At 37.0% G+C, this 21599-nt stretch overlaps 1 protein-coding gene and 1 long non-coding RNA gene across 3 annotated transcripts in view; both read right to left on the minus strand.

The window, feature by feature from the left end:
• LOC583322 (disheveled-associated activator of morphogenesis 1-A) overlaps positions 1-21599 on the minus strand; it is a 106421-nt gene that overhangs the window by 61709 nt on the left and 23113 nt on the right. For both annotated transcript variants that reach the window (XM_030999775.1, XM_030999776.1), the window contains exon 3: positions 17804-17893. In XM_030999775.1, coding sequence (XP_030855635.1) covers positions 17804-17893 — 90 coding nt within the window. The remainder of the gene's footprint in view (positions 1-17803; positions 17894-21599) is intronic.
• Positions 398-4455, minus strand: LOC115929778. Its single transcript, XR_004066727.1, has 2 exons — positions 3841-4455; positions 398-2070 (listed from the first exon to the last, which is right to left on the minus strand). It is a non-coding gene; the product is annotated as an uncharacterized LOC115929778 (long non-coding RNA).

Raw genomic sequence — 21599 nt, forward strand, 5'->3', positions numbered from 1 at the left:
TGGGATACACTGTCACCGTGCCTAAGCCCTTTCTTCACTCGGCACACCTTATTGGCCATGTTCAAGGTCAGAAACACAGTTCTTCATTCCAGTAGAATGGTTATTCACGATATTCGCTCCCTCCGTGTACTTGTACATACTGTAGACGTCTATAAATGGGTGGCAGTAGTACTTCTCCGTATTTTACTTTTAAAGGGATACTATCTGCCAGAAATAATCACAATACAAGTTAATTTCTTTAGTGTAACAAAGTTACTCTTGTAATAAAAATTCTGATTTACGATAGGGCTATTGGTGTATCATCACGCTCACCGGGCCTTCACCATTTTTATCAGAATCATTTAATATTAACAAGAACTGTTTTACATGTATTATAACAGTCTTTTTATTGTTACAATATGTTCTGATTAGATCCAATTGCCTATGTTCTTTTGAAGGGAGTTGCTAACAAAGTCAATACAACATCAATCAGTAATACTTCAGAAGCATTCAAGATTTTCTCTGAACTGGTTCAGATTTCATGTCCTATTAATTCTAAGAACTACATGCATGTATACACTATTCTGGTCACGTAAGGCCTTACTGACGATGGGGGCACACTCAGCAGCACAGGAAGCGAGACAAGTACTGAACCCGAGATCCTCCCTAACCAGAGAGGATTAAATGTCCAGATCGTTATCGTGTCCAAACTACATTCATGTTTCCACAACCTTCACAAGGCGGAAAGTCTGGGGTATATGTAACCAGTCATGTCAACCACCGCCAGAGGGGGCAGCCGGAGCTGCTATTAACATAACCTCTCTCTTAAATGTCACATCCACCTAGCCGCTTAATGAGAGACTAAGAATATGATCCCTGCGGGAGGGAAGGGGGTACTAGATGTTTGGGATCGTTGGGAGATCAGACGACCCCTAACAACGGGTTCTTCCGTGGGGGACGTCATCGACCGGGGACCATGTGATCTGCAGAGTCATGGCTGAAGGACCTGGACCTTCCGAAGACCATCTTGTCTTAAGATCTCCAGAACATGAGTGTAATTTAAGTGGAAGTCAGAAGTTCCTGTGGTTCATGCAGATCCACTAAGGAGGGTATCCATGCTGAATTTGTATATTGATGATGACTGATAAAGATTAACTGATGATGTATTTTAAGCGACTAGCATTTATAAGCAACCAGAGGGACCTGAAGCTTTGAGACCTAGCTGAGGAACTTGCTAATGAGCATAACCGCTTTACCAAATGCCAATAACACTTCAATCTGAGTTTGAACCCAGGACCTTCAGGTTATGTGACAACTGCTCTAATACTGAGCTATCATTATTTGGAAAGGAAATGCCTGAACTTGGAACTGTGAAAATGTACACCAAGTTTGGTACCTAAAATAACATAAAGCAGTAATTAACGCTATCATGAAGTTGTAGTAGTATTGGCAATCAACTTTTCGGAACTACAAATTCAATTTGATCGTGAAAGCAAAAGGATCAATGCTGAAGTTTGTTATAAAAAGGCATATTTGGGTAACTTTGCGAACTCCTTGCTTTCCCTAAAGTCTGTCCATCATTAAAGCCGTCCTTGATCTGAGGAAGTCCTAGGCAAAACTTGCGAGGCGTAAGTCCCACGGATCTAGACTCATGGATTTCACATCCGTCATGTGGTCATGTTGATATCAGGGCTCTAGCATTCAAGTCTGCACAGGGTTCACCAGGGTTTGTTGTGTCATAAAAATAGTTTGAAATGACAGTCCCAATCATATTTGAATTACTTAAATACCAAACATTTGGGCATAATAAATTCAGAAATACCAATGAATCTTTTACATTTTCTAGTTCTTCATGGCCTTTATGTAGGGCAGGCTTCTAGAAGCTGGTTTGTCATATGCAGGTCCATTCAATACAACATATTACGGTCATAACCCACATCTTGACACTCGAAGGAATCTGGTGCACATAAGCAAATACCTTGCCCCCCACCCCCCATTTTGAGATTGCATGGGGACTTTACGTATTGCAATTTGGACCTCTGCGAATGAAGCTAGAGCGGACCCCTCTATAATGATCTAATGGTGCATAGGCTTTTGGGGTCATTCCATGTCAAATCACCCAATGGTTTTAACCCGGCCATTTTTGATTTTGATGAAACTTAGTGTACTTGTTGAGTGTGATCTCACAGCACCAAATCCAAAATTTTAGGTCAATCGGGTGAGGGGTTTGGGAGATACGGCCCACCAAATTTTGAGATTTTTTCAAAAATGGGGGTGGCGGGCCTACCTTTGAACCCTTGTATCTTGGGACCTAATGGGTCAATCTTCACAAAATTTGTATTGTTTTAAAGGGTATTCAATAAGGATTCCAATTCTGCCGCCATTTTGAAGATTCGTACATGTTGGGGTACTTTGACCTCTTGACCTCAGATTTGACCTTGAAATTGACCTTGTGGATCACGTAACTTTGACAACATTTTTCATGAAATGTAATCTCTGACATGTTCACTTAAACATGTAAAAGTTTCAGAGATATAATATTTTTTGTTTAGGAGCAATAAGGATTGAAAGTATTCATGCTCACAGATATTCACAATAACCCCTATTATACTGTATACAATACATGCAATATGCACAGTACAACATACATCTTCCACATGCTTTTTTGTTTTAGGCATATCCATCCTAAATGTCAGCAGTACTTGAATAGAAATAAAATGACAAGTTCATATAGGCCTAAAGGGTTAACAGGATGTATGGCTTTAGACCTCTGAGTCGGTTCTAGGATAATACCCCCCTGGAAAATTAACCCTCAGGAAATTCCCCCCCCCCCTGAGGACAATTACCCCCCAAGGACTATCACACCCAGAGGATTATTACCCCCCAGAAAATTATCTCCTAGGACAATCTGTCCCCCCCCCCCCGAGGACAATCAACACCCAGACAATTTCCCCCTAGGACAATTACCCCCCCCCCCCCCCCCCCGGGAAAATTACCCCTCAAGAATAATATACCCCAAAAAATAAATCTGCTTTGATTAAAACCACCTTATTATCAGGTTGGACTTCCACTTTAACGAATAGGGGGGGGGGGGGTAATTGACCTCTGGGGTAATTGTCCTTAGAGGGTAGTTTTCCGGGGGTGAATTTTCCAGGGGGTAATTATCCTAGAACCGACTCAGAGGTCTAAAGCCATACATCCTGTTAACCCTTTAGGCCTATATGAACTTGTCATTTTATTTCTATTCAAGTACTGCTGACATTTAGGATGGATATGCCTAAAACAAAAAAACATGTGGAAGATGTATGTTGTACTGTGCATATTGCATGTATTGTATACAGTATAATAGGGTTTATTGTGAATATCTGTGAGCATGGATACTTTCAATCCTTATTAATCCAAAACAAAAAATATTATATCTCTGAAACTTTAATATGTTTTAGTGAACATGTCAGAGATTACATTTCATGAAAAATGTTGTCAAAGTTACGTGATCCACAAGGTCAATTTCAAGGTCAAATCTGAGGTCAAGAGGTCAAAGTACCCCAACATGTACGAATCTTCAAAATGGCGGCAGAATTGGAATCCTTATTGAATACCCTTTAAAACAATACAAATTTTGTGAAGATTGACCCATTAGGTCCCGAGATACAAGGGTTCAAAGGTAGGCCCGCCACCCCCATTTTTGAAAAAATCTCAAAATTTGGTGGGCCGTATCTCCCAAACCCCTCACCCGATTGACCTAAAATTTTGGATTTGGTGCTGTGAGATCACACTCAACAAGTATACTAAGTTTCATCAAAATAAAAAATGGTCGGGTTAAGATTTTCAGATTTTTCGGGTGATTTGACATGGAATGACCCTTTGGTAAAATGTCACATTAGCATCACTAAGGTTAAAGGGTTTCGAAAGACAATTACCCTTGGTCCTAACCTCTCTTTTTGTTGTTGTTCCAGAAATACTGTCCAAATCAGAATCCTTGCAATAATTATTATTAGAGTGTATATGTCCCGATGGGACAAAGAACCAATTCATATTTGAGAACATGATTAGTCATCAAAAACCAATATTCCCACTCGAACATTTTCACACGTACATGCCTTGCGAACATGACACCGACATTGAGACAACCCTGACACAGAGACAGAGTGTGCAGACAAAAAATAAACAAAGGATAAAAATAAATCTAACATGAGACTTAATCTCCTCTGAAGAAAAAAAATCATATCATCGTCACAAGGATTTTGCTTAGCCACGTATTCTATGGAATTGTGCACAAATCATATTCCAAGTGCCATGCAAGAAATGCTATACAACAAAAAAGCTTTGAATTTGAACTCTATTTTGTCGAGCTCTTGTTGAGTATTTTTTGTGGAATACTTAGGTTTCCCTCTAAAATTCTTTGACAAGAACAATAAAAGGGTACTGGTAAGTTCACAGTGCACTCTTAATATCCACGAAGAGATATCTCTCTTTTTTCAGAGAGGGGGGGGGGGGGGGGGGAGGGATTTCCCCTAGGTTTTACAGGCCTACCATATACAGAATAACAATATGCCTCCATCTGTAACTGAAAAAAATGCACAGGAGCGTTTCAAACGGATCAATATCGGTGACAAATGTGAACTCTAATGGTAAGATCGGATTTCATATTCCATCACCAGAGATTCATATCAGAACTGTGCTTGAACGCATCCCAACAAAAACCACCCTCCAGAGAGAAAGAGGAGGCACATTGTTGCTACGGTTACAGATGTGGGGTCGAGATTAGACTGCATTGGCCAGACGCTGAAAATATATGGGCTTAAAAAAGAAAGGCTGTGAAAGACTTAGCATGTATATCAATCAAAATCCAGATCTATACTTGATTTTGGTAGTGAAAGAAGATCTCAGAGTTTTATCTGAAACAAATGAAATGGGAGAAGTACATAATCCTGTTTAAATAATTATGAACATTGATCAGCACACACAATGATTCATAACAATGTAAACAGTGAAGCAAAAGGTATAATTTGCAAACATTATTATGTAGATATCATATAACTGTCAAAATCTATTTGTATAGCGCTTGCAGAAAGCAAACATGCCAGAGCTGAAGTTCATTTTTATTTACAAGTCTGGCAATTATTATCATCATTTATGTAATAACTGATCTCCCAAGATCACTACTTTGTTTAGACCACACTAGTTCGCTCAAGCTTTGTTAGGCATATGGGTTGAATAAAAATAATGACAGGTTGGGAAGTAACATATTTCCTATTTTTTTCCAAATGTTCTGAAAATACATGACAGTTTTGACACATATTACAAATCCCCCGTTGAGTGCTAGAAAAGCATCAACTCCATGGTTAATACCCTTCTCTCGACAGACCAAATAGATGAAATATCATGAACCCCTACCCCCCCCCTCCCCCCATCATAATAAGTTTGCAATATATGATCTTAATAATAAACATTGTCTTTGTACTTCATCCCCCTCCCCCCCTTCATCAAAATTGTTACTATAAGATCTATAATTTAATGGTTTATGCATATAGATACTGACTTTGTATACAGCCGACTATTCCCAAGTTCATAATCAGGACAGTCGACTACAAGTAGACAGAAAGCTAGGGTCAATGAAAAATATTCATGAGTCATTTGATGAAGAGCTAGAGAGGGGCATAATTACTGGAGCTCCTGAATACCAAAATGCCCCAGGGGGACAGAAGATGAGTACAGACTGACCAATCCATAAATGGATATTACGGCCTTATGAAGAAATGGATAGAAGTGAATCAATGCTATAGAGTTGGTCTTGTTTGTGGGTGATGTAGGGCTAATATCAATGGATCGCCTGGAAAATGATTTTAGACAATTATTACAGAGATTGGCTTTATCAAAAATTAATATTGCCGGCAGAGGATTGATGCATAATATTTTCCTTTCTTGTGGTTTATATCAACCCAGTGACTCCTGAGTTCTCTCTTTCCCCAAGGCTTAATACTGGACAATGAAGTTCCCAAAGACGATGGGTTAAAATAAAACATAGCTCTTGGAGGAGATGTTTCTGCAAATTAAATGATCCGCTTCTATTATTGCAGAAATTGGCTTTATCTGCAGTAGGAGTGATGATTTATTTTTATTTCATGATATTGGACTCCTGAAACTCTCTCATTCCTAGGACTTTGCAGGAAAGACCAAGTTCACAAAAGCACTGGTTTATAAAGAAGAATTAGGGTCTTGAGGGAGATATTTCTGGCAATTCTGGAGATCAACTTCTGGAGATCAGCTTACAAGAAATATTGAACGTATTGTTGGGTCCCATCATAGAATTTCTTTTTATTCATAAGTAGATTCCATACAAGAAGTAGATTTCATTCAAGAAGTAGATTTCATTTAAGAAGCATGATGAACATATTGGAGATAATGGGACTCTAATGACTGATGATGAATCAGATTACATCTCATATGTCTCGGACATTACAGAGTGGGTTTATTGAACTGAGTTTATTGAACTGACCGGGTATGGCAACTATGCATTATGAGGGGAAATAGATAGGATGTACGGGAGACAGGGAGAGTAAGACAAGACATCAAGATGATGGATCTTATTGTCATACCATATGATAATTGTCTTACTCTGCAGTCTTGAGTTGAGTTGCTTAAAGGTACACCATTGAAATTGAAATAATGCAAACATATGTATTGGGCAGTACCTCACAAAAAGGAGGAGGAGAATCCATAACATTTTGTTTGAAGTCTATAAAAAAAGAGAACAAAACAGAAAACATAAAGTGGCATTATTTATCACATGAATTATGTTTTCACTATGTGTTTTCTACAATCATTAAAAGGGCAAATTTCTATTTAAATAACCACCATCGTGGTTAATATCAAATTATCAACCTTGCTGATTGAAATAACATCTAAAATAAAAATAGATTTATGAAAATCCTATCATTGGAGAAGAGCTTCAACAAGGCTAATTATGGTAGTACATCTTTTTAGGAATGACAACAGCAGTACAAACAAAAACTGGGTGACTTCATTAGATATGGCACATGTACAAGTCACTTATTACTATCATCTATATGCGCAGAAGGCAAACAGCTCTCAGAAATCATTTACCGCATACAGCCTTGAAATATGTCCACTTTCATTTCCAAAATCTAATAAAGAATTCAGTCACCACAAATATATCTTCTTTTAAAGCAAATGTTTGCAGGAGGAAGAATAAAGTCAGATTCCAGAGGTTCTGATCGATATTTTTGGACATATTTTTCACCAGTCATGCTACCAAGAACTCATGACTGTATCTCATATTCGTTTAACTGGTCGACTCACGCTACTCTCTCTCTCTGATGAAGGAGGTTAATGAAAATCAATTTACTCAAGCATCGTGGCATGAGGAGGAGGGATAGCCCGACTCCCCGGCTGCCGGCTGGAAAATATCTTTGCATTAACAGACCGCAGTGATGAATGGGGGGATGACTCATTGGCTAAATTTCATTTTCCACTATAGCTACTACGCTTCTGCGAATCGATGAGAAAAGCAAACTTTGGCGGTCGGTGTGAAAGCTGGAATGTGAGAGGATGCGGTAGATGAGGGTTCTCCCGTGGACGATTTGGTGATGATACACTGGATAATCAATGTAGGGTACACACGCTGCTGGATGAGGGATAGCCCTGGTTAAATATTTGCCCGCTGTCTGATTAGTAAAGTGTAGAGGGCATGGGGGTAAGTGTTGGCCATTGTTTTGTATGATACCCAATGCAAATAAGGCTTATATGGTGGCAACATATAATTAGATTGTATAAAGCTCTGTAGGCCTCTAAATGCACTTGTATATATATGCAGGCCTCTGTTTGCCTCTGAAAGTCAAGCGGGTCTACTATACAATGTAAAATAAAGCCAATTACTACTTGCATTATGTTCATCCATCCCATTAGGTGCATTAGATAATGGGGGGGGGGGGGGATCTCCAATCAACCGTTTTTTACATTCAGGTTTAATGCCAATACACTCTTCCAATTGCCAAAGTAAGTTAAGCAGAAACCTGGTAGCAACAAAATTAAGATGATGCTTTATTATTGCCTACTGATGACAAGAACTTGGAAAATGATAAGTTAGGAACTATCACTTACTAAAAAAGTTATATCATGATACTCTTGGATCAACTCTTAAAAGAACAAACTCCACATCTTCATCAGATAGATACACCAGGAGTATTGAGTGAGAACACCAGATGAAAGAATAGAAACACTAAAATTTGATCACAATATAATATATGTATATGTCATAAAAATTCATGGCTGGGACTAAATGAAAAATTACACAGACTAATGGCAGCCAACAGACCAATACTCTACCTCCTCAAGTATGGTTACACTTCTTTTTACTGCTATAAATCATACACTCGACTATTCCTTGTTCAAGGGAAGATGACTGTGCTTTAGTTCAAAAGGTCTAACAATATGTTTTTGAATTCTAGATATGTATGATTCCATATTTCAGGGCTTAAATTAATCCAAGGCCACCAAGGCCATGGCCTTGGATGCCCTTTTGATTAGCCTCAATGCCCCTCTCATTGGCCTTGGAGATTTTGCGTGCCCTTTCCAATTCTTCCTATTTGTGCTGTAATATAGGAATGTGCCCTACAGAAAAGTGGCCTTGCCCTAAAAATATTGAAATTTAAGGCCTGATATTTTGTTGGTACTATGAATACTTCATGAATGCCAGCCTCTTCACAGACACCAACTACACATACTACCAGTTATCTAGTCTACATGTACCCCTTACCCATCCCCAAACATGTGGAGTAATATCCAAATGTTATAGCCCATCAAGTTTGCAAATTGAAAATTCATGTCCCAACCCTACTTGCGCACCTCCTCCGGTGTGAAGGTACACATGGGTATACCATCAGGGTGATCTGCAGACATGCCCCCTGTTCAGACTACCCATATTCATTGTATAACTACAGTATATGAAAACCATATACTGTATCTTTATGATTAGTAATAAGTATTTATTTTTTGTAGTCTGAACATGGTATGTAAACTAACATGCGCGTTTGAGCATCATTTTGAATGAAAACTCTATAGAGATTCAGGTTCCTGTTCTTGTCTTTTAGACATTTCATACAAAATCTGAACAAGGATTTTGGCCAGAAGGGCTTATATTGTATAAACATTGATGATTGACCAGCTGCCATGTCATCTGACCTCTTCAAAAGTAATTTCCTTACATGACGTTTCTTCATACCACACCTCATTTCACCTCTGTACGTCACTTATGAACATGAACGTTCTTAATACGTTTCTTTACGCAATTCGACGTTTCTTTACAGGCGTTTCATCTAAATTTCCTCCAGTCTAAACAGGCTAATGGTCCCTTCAAAAGTAGTTTCCTTACATCACGTTTTTTCATACCACACCTCATTTCACTTCTGTATGTCACTTCTAAATATGAACGTTCTTTACGCAAATTGACGTTTCTTTACAGGAGTTTCCTCCAGTCTAAACAGGCTAATGGTCCCTGATTGGATTACGAGTCTCCAGCAGGAGAAGGGGGGGGAGAAGGGAAGACATCTGAAGATGGAAATTGGACTTGATGGATGGACATCATGGATGGATGGGCAAGCAAGCATCGTGAAGGTCATGGGATACTAGGAATAGTCTAGAAAGATTATACCATTTACAGATGAGAGGTTCTGCTATAATAGATTTAGTTAGAGTACATACCTTCACAGATTTAGAACAAGTGTAAAGTGCCTTTCAATGAAATCTTCCATAGGCTTTTCAAAGGGTGTAAGTTTCAGCTGTATTCTATATCATTATCGCTTTATGAATATTTCAAGTTTTCCATAAAATAAATGATAATGAAATGTCTCCAAGTGAAAAATATTTCCCTTTACATATACTCTTTAAATGTAATTGATTTCACTTTCAGCAGTAAGTACTTACAAATTGAATTATATCTTTTTCATTCTAATATAAATCTTTCTGAGATTGAGGAAGATTAAGACACTTTAACTGTAGGAAGAAGTCATGTTTTCTGGGAAGGAGATGCCGTCTCTTTTTTAAACAGAACACAAAAATATGAAGAAAATATTATATTTTAAATTACAATATTCTTGAGACTATTAAACAAGCCTTTACAATTTGTAATGGCACTTTTTCATAATATCATTCATTTGAAGTCTAAGATACAAGACTACAGCACAGCCCCAGTAGTTTCTGGTCTGGCAGCGATGGATGCAAGCGTGGACCATGATCACGTTCTCCCCGGGATCTCTCGGCCAAATCTGTTTGTGGTTCTAACTATGTGATGTCATCTCACACCCAAAGTTTGAGATTCCGAGTCTGCTCGGCATTTCTTTGCAGGCAGGGAGCCATTTATAAGTCAAATTTTGATTTAAGAATGGCGGCCGGCCGCAGAAAGCATTTACAACATTTTTCTTTCACAGGGATAGAAAATTTAACGCAGCAGTGTTCATGCATGTGGGGAGGGATGGATGGAAGTGCAGTGCCAGTATTCCAAGCATCTACGGTAGAAGGATGGTTTTGCCATTAGGGGAAGTGACTTGTATGTGACTTGTGACATTGTGACATTCAAATTGAGGTGGGTATGTTACAAGCGGAATAGCATGTGACATAACGATTGACTTCTGAACCCTCCTAAGTGGCTTCATTCAAAATTCCCCTGCCAAAGAAGATTACAAGTGTCGTCAATAAACATGGATCTGATGCTATTAAAAGATTGTTAGCCCAAGATATCATGACTCAATGGTTTGAAGACGGCTCAACCAACAAATTATATGTATCCTAAAAGTCCTATTGCTAGAGAATTTATCCGTCTTCCAATTTTCGATAGCCATAGATGCTGATACATAAATCCCATTTATGTGCCATTTTCCCTCATGTTATTTCTTGTTCCTCTATACTAGTTTGACCAAGGTTAAATCAGAGAAATACGATTGCTTTGGAGGAAATGAAATATGAAAGTATACTTAAAATCGGCAAAGAAAGGGTCAACCACCTACATGCTCACCAATACTATACTGAGTTACTGACAGTGTACATTACATAACTTCAAGACTTCAATCAACATGACAAGATGAGTGCTTATGCCCTTATAAACATTGATTAGCACATAAGTCTAGACTTCATCTAACTTTTGCATTATAATCAACTTCGCCTGAGGATAATGAAAAACCAACCTCCATGAATTCACCAAAGAGTTTTCCACTATTTTAGGAATATAAATTAAGAGACTCATGATGCAAGGATGAGTAGAGACAGTAGGAGAAGGGCCGTCTCCCTCCTGTAATAATCCTGTCAAAAAATATGACAACTAAAATGGAAGAAAATGGTCACAGCTGTCCATCTAGTTATGCTTTCCAGGTGTCAAATCAGACTAACATGTCCAGTTCCTGTCCCACCCATCTAGTCATTGACAATGTATGCAAGACATCATCAACTTTACCCATCATGTTCCAAGACTTACAGGTCATTCACACCAGAGAAATATCCATGTAAAGAAACATTAAATAAATCGCTGTACAATGAAAGAGGCTAACACAAAATATGAATATCGTATAAAGCCTTAAAGGGATAGTTGAGTTCTGTTTTCAGACCCCAATTGCCTTCAAAGTGCATAGTTATTGCTCTTATTCAATATCTATGACATTTCTAGTGTCCTTTGAGGACCTAAAGTTGCTATGAAGGTAATTTTAGACCCCAAAATGTGTGAAATTTAGCCAATACGATTATACCAATTCAGCTCCACTTTCCAAAAAATACGGTGACCGTTAATTAATGGGCCGGCTGGTTGGGCTTAATATACCAACACAAAAAAGCCAACATCAGCATTGGCTGAAATACACAGAAAAAGGCGCTATTTCGTTTTTTGAACTTTTTCAACGTCTTTTTCAAATGATCAAATATCTGTGTTGGTACAGAAATATTAGAAATCGTTATATTTTTGGATATTTCAGCCGCCTCTGAACGGATTTTCATCAATCAAAGATGATTTTGTCATTTAAATTGTATGTTCTTTCAAATTGACACTCAGTTTTTCATTATCTCACCAAAAAAAATGTTTTGTGCAACGCCCTCTGCAACAGAACTCAACAATCCCTTTAAAGGACACTATTTATCAAAATAGTTTTATGGAAGTCAGCTGACACCATAAATTTAGCATCAGCTTATATCATGGGCATTGCTCCAACATACAGCTGCCTGGGCACATCAGTGCATGCTGAAAATGACTACCGCCAGTTTTCATTCAACACGATATTCATACAGACTATGGATGGACCCCAATTCCTACATGACTGTTCAATAAGTTCTAACCCCCACTTTGCTGTACATTCTTCAATTGTTTTACAACTCCTGATATGACTTTCTGACTAGGAAAATAAATTGCTAATCGTACATAGCCATACATACAAATTTCTGTAAATATAAAATAAAGTTTGATAGTATGAATAGGGGGTTACCAAAGGAGAAGTAGTGGAAGAACAGACAGGGAAGTAATTAGTGACAGATGGTGAAGGGTATTTTTGGATCAAGTTCTGGGTCATGGAGCGGTGTGCCAATAATATTTGGACCCGCCTAGCTACATGATTATTGACCCTGTGAATGACAGCTAGGTGTGTAATTCAAGTGAGCTCATTAAAGATAAACAAGCTTGTACAGAAATGTATCTCAGTGGAACAGCAATAGAAAAACTTGAAGGGGGGGGGGTTATGGAAAGTGGGAGAGGTGAAAAGAGGAGGTCTGATTCAGGTGTTTGAGGGGAAATATATTTTACTTGGTTATTTAGTGATGTTAGATCCAAAGGCTCTATTTCATCATGACTTCTTATTGGAAATAATTCAAATACTGACAGACTCTATCAAAATTCAATCAAGCTTCATAGTTCATTCATTTCACCTATAAATAAAGATTCCAAAAATGAAATCCATTTATTTGATCACCTTTGGAATCATCCATCCAACAACCACCTTTATTTGCCAGATTTTGAAATGTAAACTCAAATGTTCTTGATGTGTTTTTCACACTCTTTTTGCTACTGAAAAGGGGTGTGTCCTCCCAAGCTCTCTCATCACCTGACAGATCACATGACCTTGTTGCTCCTGATCAGACTGGATAAACACCATCTGGTTATACTTGGCACTGACTCCAGACCAGACTCACTTGATGGCAGAAACATAACCCTAACCTTCCATACATAGAATGGCCTTGCTAATTTAATGCTTCCATATTTAAAGGGACACCTTGTAAACCAGAAAAAACAGCTCAAAGTAACCGAGAAATATGCCTCTCTGGCATTCAAATGAAGAGAAAAGGATGATCTATCAACATCCTATTCATCATATCTTAGTATCTTAGGTTTTTCAGACAAAATCTCTGTGTTTGACTTCCGGTATAAGAAAAAGAAAAAAAGTGTATATAATCGCCATGAATCACTGTTACCCTTTAATACCCAACATTATAATACCAGTATAATTTCCCAACCACTTTAATAGCCTTATATTGACCATTTAAAACCATCTTACCATAAACTTACACATTTAAAAGCTTTCCTTTTGCAATAAACAAATGGGACATATTTTGTTTCTGGACACTAAATTCTCTCCACCCAAATCATAAGTACAATGTCATTGACATAAAACTAAATTGGGAATTTTATGACATCATAAAAGAAATTGCTGACCCACTAAAATGCTATCCATTTCCATGCCCCATTTAGCTATTACAGATGTGATTTATTCCATAAACCTATACCAGTACATCACAGGGCCATTAAACAAACGGATCAAGTCATCTATCCCTGCCGTTTGCACTGGAAATCCTGTATCCTATTTTATAAGGCACTTTTTTGTAGGATATCGGCTTCATAGAATTCCTGTGGTTTTAATATATTCATATCTTTCAGGTGGTTTTAGTTTGAACAATATGATCTCTAATATGGAACATCCGCACAAAAATGAGCAGCTGTACACCCAAATTATCCAATTCACAAGAACATTTTCTAAAAAGGGTATATTCTTAAACATAACCATATTGAAAACAAGGCTCTACCATATGCCTCTGTATGTTAAATGTCACCACAGGCCACTGATCATGCATACCTTTTACATCTTTTCTGATGAAATAGATCTATGTCAAGGATAACTAAACAAAAACATATGACAATTAGCTAATGACAACTATCCTGATTCCTGTTATAAACAAGCTAAATGGACCGTGATTTCCAACCTTCCTGTGGCTGTAAGCTACACTAATACATTTCCTACTGAATCAGTATTCAGTAAATTTACATTGTATATAATAGTATACCGGTATATGAAATATGTGTACACCAAAATTTGAGTTTTTAAACTCACTGATTAAAATTAGTACTGTCACATGTAGGGTTCAACATATTCCAGATTTTTTAGTTTTCATCACCCCTATTTAATAGTAAGCTTCTTTAATATCTGGCAAATCCGACTCATTTTTAACTTTAAGACAAGGGTAAGGAAAATGGACAGAACAATAAGTTGTGTTTTAATATTTTAATTTTTTATTTTAGACAAAATAAGTGGGAAGATCTTTCACTTAGAAGGTCTGTTTTGAAAGACTATAATGACTTGAAAAGAATTCTATAGACTTTCAACTTTGTTTATTTTTTCTTTCAACTCATATAAACTGTGAAAGATTCCAGAAAATGTGTGCATTTGTTTATTTTAGTATGAATGTACTTTAAAAAGTTCCTTTGGTACATGTACCTTTCAGAATACTTCATTACCATTTCATCAGGTAAAAAAGTAATTATAGACATTGAAATTTTAAAAACTTTTTCACTTTCGTCTTTTGTCATCATTTTCAAAAGAGATTATTTTCTAAATAATATCTGATAGGGCGACAGTGATAGTATTATTACTATAACAATGAATCAAAATCTTGAGCAAATCTCAATTGGAACAAACCAACATAACAATTCCATATTTGCTGAAATATATATATATAACCATATTGTAGTACTACATCATTTGAAATCTAACTCCAGACTCTTATTCAATTCTAAGACAGCCATATGACTCATCTGGTTCATGAATCTCATATTCATTTCCATTTTTATTCATTCCTTTTCTCCTACGAATTAAATGTTGAGGAATACAAATTTGCATTGCTAATGCAATCAACATGAGCCAAACAGTAGCTCGATGCACGTACATATGTAGCTGTTCTTATGAAGAACATGATGTCTAATACATGTTAGGCCCTGTTGTCATCATTTCAATTTATGGCTCTTCGTAGGTGCTAATCCCCTAGCAGTAGTCATACGAACACGTCACTGCACTTACGTGTGAACAACACGGACGAGTAGTCGACACATAGTTATAATGAGATTCCCTGAGATGTAGACCAACTCTAGATAACGCATGCACACGTGGAGGGATGCATGCATGGTCGAGGGAAGCACGGTCATACCCATCGATGAGTCATGGTTATTCTGTCAAGCTTTTAAAAGCCCTCCATTAAAGGTAGATATCATTACGAAGGCGGATCATTAAAATATAATTCAATTTTCTATCTACAGTGTATGTATTAGAATACAGACAGAAATGCACAGTGATTAAGGAGTTGACAATTAAATATTGATGTCATTTGGAAGGTGAATCATACAAATATAATATGATTTTCTGTGTACATATATTATTATTTAGACAAAAGAAGTTTAGAAGTTGACGAGTAAATGTAGATATCATAGGCTCATAGCGAAGGAGAAAAACAAAATTTAACGTTGATGCATCTATTAAACACAATACAGAAATGCATTTATGTGTACTAAAGCATGGTTTTAGAATGGCCTGTAATATATACCCTTTAATGGTGTCATTATCAGCAGGATATCATTTGGATGGTAGAACATAATGTAGCTATAATTTCATTTCAAACATCAAAGAATAAAGAAATGAACTGTGAAATTGAAAAGTGAAGTTTAAGAGGTCATCAGCGGGAGGTCGTTATGTAGATTAGCTTTGGGGAGGTGGTAACATTTGGTTTGGAGGTAAACCATCAAAATATGATTACATTTCCAATACACCCAGAATACAGAAGAGCATTGGGTGATGGAAAAATGAAATTTGATAAGCAATCACCAGTGAGTCATACTATGGTCTGGTTTTGTGGTTTCTATAAAATTCAGAATAATTTATGGTAACAAGGGTAGGATTGTATTTAATATTGATGTGTGGTGCGCAAACTGGTGTTATTTTGCACTCAAATGCAACTGTGGGAAAAGAGCAAATACTTTCATGTGTGTACAGCTAGAAATTAGTCATGGACATTTTTTCACACATTACCTCAGACGTCCTAAAGAGCAGATTAGTAGGTCACAGGAGTACAGATTATCCAGAATAAATGACTTTCATGAAAGTTGTATTTACCCTTGCATTTTTTTTTTTGGGGGGGGAGGGGTACACTGGGGTTCACTTTTTTTTTTGTTTTGTTGGGGGGGGTCCCTTATACACTGTTGCCCATAAAATTTGAATAATTTTGTTCTAAACTCTATTCATGAAATGATTCATGAAATAATCCATCTCTTTGACTCTTTGATAGATTAATCAATAGAATAAAAGTATTGTTTTTACGCAATCTATCATTACAAACTTGTATCAATTCTTAAATTTGAAAAATACCTTAAATTATTAAGTCAGCTGTTCCATCATATTAAAGTCTGTACAAATTCTCAAATGCATGTTACAGCTTCAATAAGCAATAATCAACTTCTTACTCTTTAATAATGGGAGAGAATTTGAAACCTTCTGCTGAATCTGGGAAAAAGAGAACATCATCTAGACTTGGACTCTCTTTTTTGTCTTGAAAATGTAAGAATCCTAACACTGAAGAAACTATACCCACAGATCCCTCCAACTTAAAAACAATAACTTCTGTTACTCAATGCTCCATCAAAGCACTCCTACTCCTCATAAAAGAGGAATCAAACTTTAAACCATTCCAAGCCAGGATGTTCATCATCTTCCTCCCGCAAAATTGGAAGATGGAACATGGGATGTTTTCAGCTTGTCTTTGGTATAAACCCATTTTTATTGGTTCTGCAGTGGACTCGTGAGATGGCTTCGGGGGCTCCTGAGTGGAAATGATTGACTGATTGGATTGTGGGATATTATGCGGCATGCTGGGAAGTATAGTTTCGTCGCCCCCTCCGGCTACGGGATTTGCCCCCGTATTGGATTACTTCTCCGATACAATCGTCACTATGGCGGTGCACTTTCAGATGATTTCTGCAAACGCTCCCGCGGAGAACTTGAATCACAAGCTTTTCCTGCATATGGCTACTCCGGGCTTACAAATGAAGGGAGAATGGACTTCTTTATGTGGTAATATTCGATACAAGCTTGTCCATTGGGCCACTGTGCGCGATCAATGAACATACACTTGTAACCTGATTTTACCCCGCTCAAGGCTGTAATTGTAGAATGGCATTATCAACACAGCCGCATTACCCATTTTGTATTTCCTTCCCTATACATGCACTGTCAAGGTATTTCTCTGAGTCATTATCAAAACAAACCTTTTTTTTACCAGGTCTTTACCAGGCTTGCTTAGAACATTCACAATTTCTCTGAAAAAATCAACAATTCCCTCCAGAACTGAAATAGTGTGAAGCCCAAGCACAAGCTCTTCAATGTGATAAAATGTAATTCATTGAGTGTTCATTCAAAGATTGCGAATTCAGAGTTAGAAGGGTATTAACTTGTATTATTTTACAAAGATTTAACACCCTTCTGGCTCTTAACAGATGGGAATTGAGATATAATCTTACCCTTTTCTTGCTGCAGTAGATTTGCCATTTCTTCTCGGGTGACAGGCTGAACATGGTTTCTCTGTGGCTCGCTCCAAGATCCAACTCAGCCTGGAGATGCAACATGAAAGACAGGGGGGGGGGGGGGGGGACAGGGATAGAGAGTAGGAGACGGACATAGAGATGGAGTAGAGATAGGAGAGAGAGAAAGAGTGTGAGGGGGGAGATATGGATGGAGATAAAAAGGAACAAATTAAATGAGAGAAAAGTGAGATAAATTACTGGTTTAAGATAAACTTGAGTTCTGGTATAAAAAGAAAATGAATTCTCACAGAATCTAACGAAACTTACACTGAATGTTCAAGATTACAAATAAATGTCATGTGCCAAACAATTTTGGAAGAAAATGTATACTGGCTGAGTAATGAGCATAGAAAGATAAGGAAATCAGGGTAGTACTAGCCCCGACACCATGTTGTCCCCATATACATCTTTCTGTGTAAGTGATTGTTACTTTACCAAGACTCTGCCAAATTTATGATGATTTTGATGACTCCAGAACCTTGCATTACACACCATTACTGACATGCTATATGATCAACTTTTCTGATCCATTCCACACCTTTTCTTTCACAATGCAATCGCATTACCAGAACTCAAAGTTTATCTTTAAATACAGCTAATTAATGAATGACCCCTACAGGCTACAGCCATTGTCTTGGCTATTATTACTGTAAACCTGGGAATGTAAACTACATACAGGGCTTGTCACTAGGAGGTGCCTACTATACATGCCCCCCCCCCAACATTGTTTCTTTAAAGGTAAAGACCAGTTATGGTCATGCGATTGCACTGTGAAAGAAACGTTGTGGAATCGATCAGAAAAGGTTGATCATCTAGCATCTAGCATCTGCAAGGTTCTGGAATCATCAAAATGATAAGAAATTTGGCCCATTCTTCGTAAAGTTACAGCTATACACAGAAAGATGTATGTGGGACTACCCTATATCTCTCACAGACCATGAGAGAAACAAATTTACCAAATATATGAATTAGTAGGCGGTTTCCCGGCAAATTTTTTATCATCATGTATTAGTCAAAACATATTCTTTCACATGATTGGTAATGAGAGCTTCCATTTCATTTTTTGAAATTGGGGCGTTTCCAATACTGGTCTTTACCTTTAAAACAAACATAGAAATAATGGAAGGTGGTCCCGATTGAACATGTTATTGTCTTTATGCATGAGCCCTGATAAAAATATCAGAAGTTTGGGGTCCATATTTAAATGTGGGCACCCATATGTCCCAGGCCGGCGGGCCCCGCTGTTAACTCATACCATTTATTCTAAACATGGTGTTCAATGCCCTTCTGTTCTTTACAGACACAGGCCGGAACAGAAGGGTATATACCAGGTAAAATTGATATTTTCTCCTAATGGCTTTGACCTTGACTTGTCACCATACCACATCCTAGATAGGTGAGGGAGAGGAAGGAAGCCCATACGGATATGTGATCTGGTAACTGGTTTGACAAGGTTTGGTCTTGAGTTTGACAGATCCATGATTTGATCAACCAAATGCCTCCATACTTCAAACTTTGAATAAAGCTTTAGTTTCATGGACATTAAGGACATACAGAATTTAGGAGAAACAGTAAATCAAGGCCTAACAAGAATTTTTTTCAAACTTCCAAATTGTCATTGTAGGTAGGCTTTTTATGCAATTGAAATGCACCATCGTTTTCCTTGACATTCAATAAAATAACAATAAGATAACAAATGTTGAACTTCTACAACAAATTTTCTCTCAGCCAATCAAATGTCATGATTTTTAGGTGGAGAGGGTTGGCAATAATCTATGGTTCAGTAATATATGACAACAGCATCTTGTATCATATCAATTGTGCGTTAGATAGAGAAAGATAATGTAATACCCCATTCAAATAAATCTTCTACATCATGAATATGGAAACAGGTTAAAGTCAGTGGTCACTCACATGGACCATCATGTACTTTGCGATGTACTTTAATTGACAGGATGACAGTTTTCTTGATTACATAACAGCCCATGATTTCAAATCTCTGCCTGTTATGTAACCAGTAAAGTGCAAGATCATGGGTGCATTCTTTCCCCATGATGTAGAACCTTGCACTATTGGTTTACTGCTTGATGAAAAATATTTTGAAAAAACAAAAAACAAGTAACAACTGTCAAATGGATACTGCAGTTTATACTGCAATAAATCATACCATATATTTATTACTAGAAATTGGTTTCATTGAGCGAAGATCCAGATTATGTGTAATATACCAGTTCATCTATAAATCTATTTGCTAGCATATTTTCAAATCATTCACAATGTTTGTTTCAAAAAAATTTAATACTATACTTTGACAAAATAAAATGAGTAATGACTGTAACTTATATCATACAGCCCATTTTATTACTTGAAATTAGTTTCATGGAGCAATGAAGTCAAAGTAAAGTGTAAATTCCAGATTCTCAGGTATAACAGTTCATCTATTAATTAATTTGCTAGCATTGATTCTAATCATATACTGTGCATGTACAATGTTCATGAGATTTTTCTTTTAAATACAAAAACAAATTTGTAGACAATAAATGATCTAATTCAAAGGCTGAATTTGTCTAGGAAAACAAAAATAATTCTCCATTTTTTTAATTCGAAAGTGGAATAAATTTCCCGAAGCCCAAACACTAAATGAAATAATGTGACAGTAAAAGTCATGTTTTGCATTTAATTCAAGTTCAAAGATAAACAATTCTCTAAATCATTCAATGATTAAAGAAAAAGTCTGGACTGGAGTAATGAGACAATGATAAATTATTCTTCTCCCAACACACATTCACAAAATGTGACAGACGGGATTGTTTATGATTTTTTCAGGCATGCAGAATTCATCCACACTTTCAACATTTGCAGGGCCGGTGATTCGGGGCTGGTCTCCTTGCCTAATATGGTAATGGAAAAAATCTTCAAAACAAAGGGTCTACTGTTTGTATTGTAAAGAAACATCCAAATGATTTTAAATAAATGTAACCTAGCTATTACAAATTTGTATAAAAATAAGAAATGTGCTATGTACATGTACGTACTAGATGTATTTTACTGGAATTCATTTAGTTGTTAATTTATAAACAATCCCCAAATATGCATCCATTCTTAAAATGGGCTGACCAAATTGAGTGAAGTGATTCCCTGATTGTTGCTCTAATTAAGATGGTTAATCAGAAAATATTCAATATTTTGTATATCCGTCAAGTCACTATACATGTACATTTTGGCATACAGAGAATCGGTTTAATAATTCACTCTAATCACATGAATTTTGCTTCCCAAAGTTCATTAGTACCTCTTGAAAACACCAATCAAGTTGACTTTCTCCCTCATAATTAATTACCCTTTTAATAATAGCTCCAATGCTAATTAACTATTATCAAGCATCTCCTCGTGAATTCTCTACTCAAAATTGATTGATTTGGATGTGAAGGGGACCACAATGCCTGTAATATGACAAGACCTTACAAGAATACAATGATGCAGGCTCGCACGTACATATTTATATGCGTGAGTTCTAAATTCTGGCTTCCTCCCAGTCATATTTATACATTGTATGACCTTGGCTTTTTGATAACCTTCACTTGAAAAAGTTACAAAACTAGGTGATACAGAGCAAGCATGTGCAGTTTTGGCACCAGAAATAGTTGGCTTTGGATATTTTTATTACGACATACAACCTGTAGTGGCCTTTTCCCCCTAATCCTCATAAATTGTCATTAGTCACAGGAAGATA

The sequence above is a fragment of the Strongylocentrotus purpuratus genome, unplaced genomic scaffold (assembly GCF_000002235.5).
Source record: "Strongylocentrotus purpuratus isolate Spur 01 unplaced genomic scaffold, Spur_5.0 spur5_scaffold_5, whole genome shotgun sequence".
NCBI lineage: Eukaryota > Metazoa > Echinodermata > Echinoidea > Camarodonta > Strongylocentrotidae > Strongylocentrotus > Strongylocentrotus purpuratus.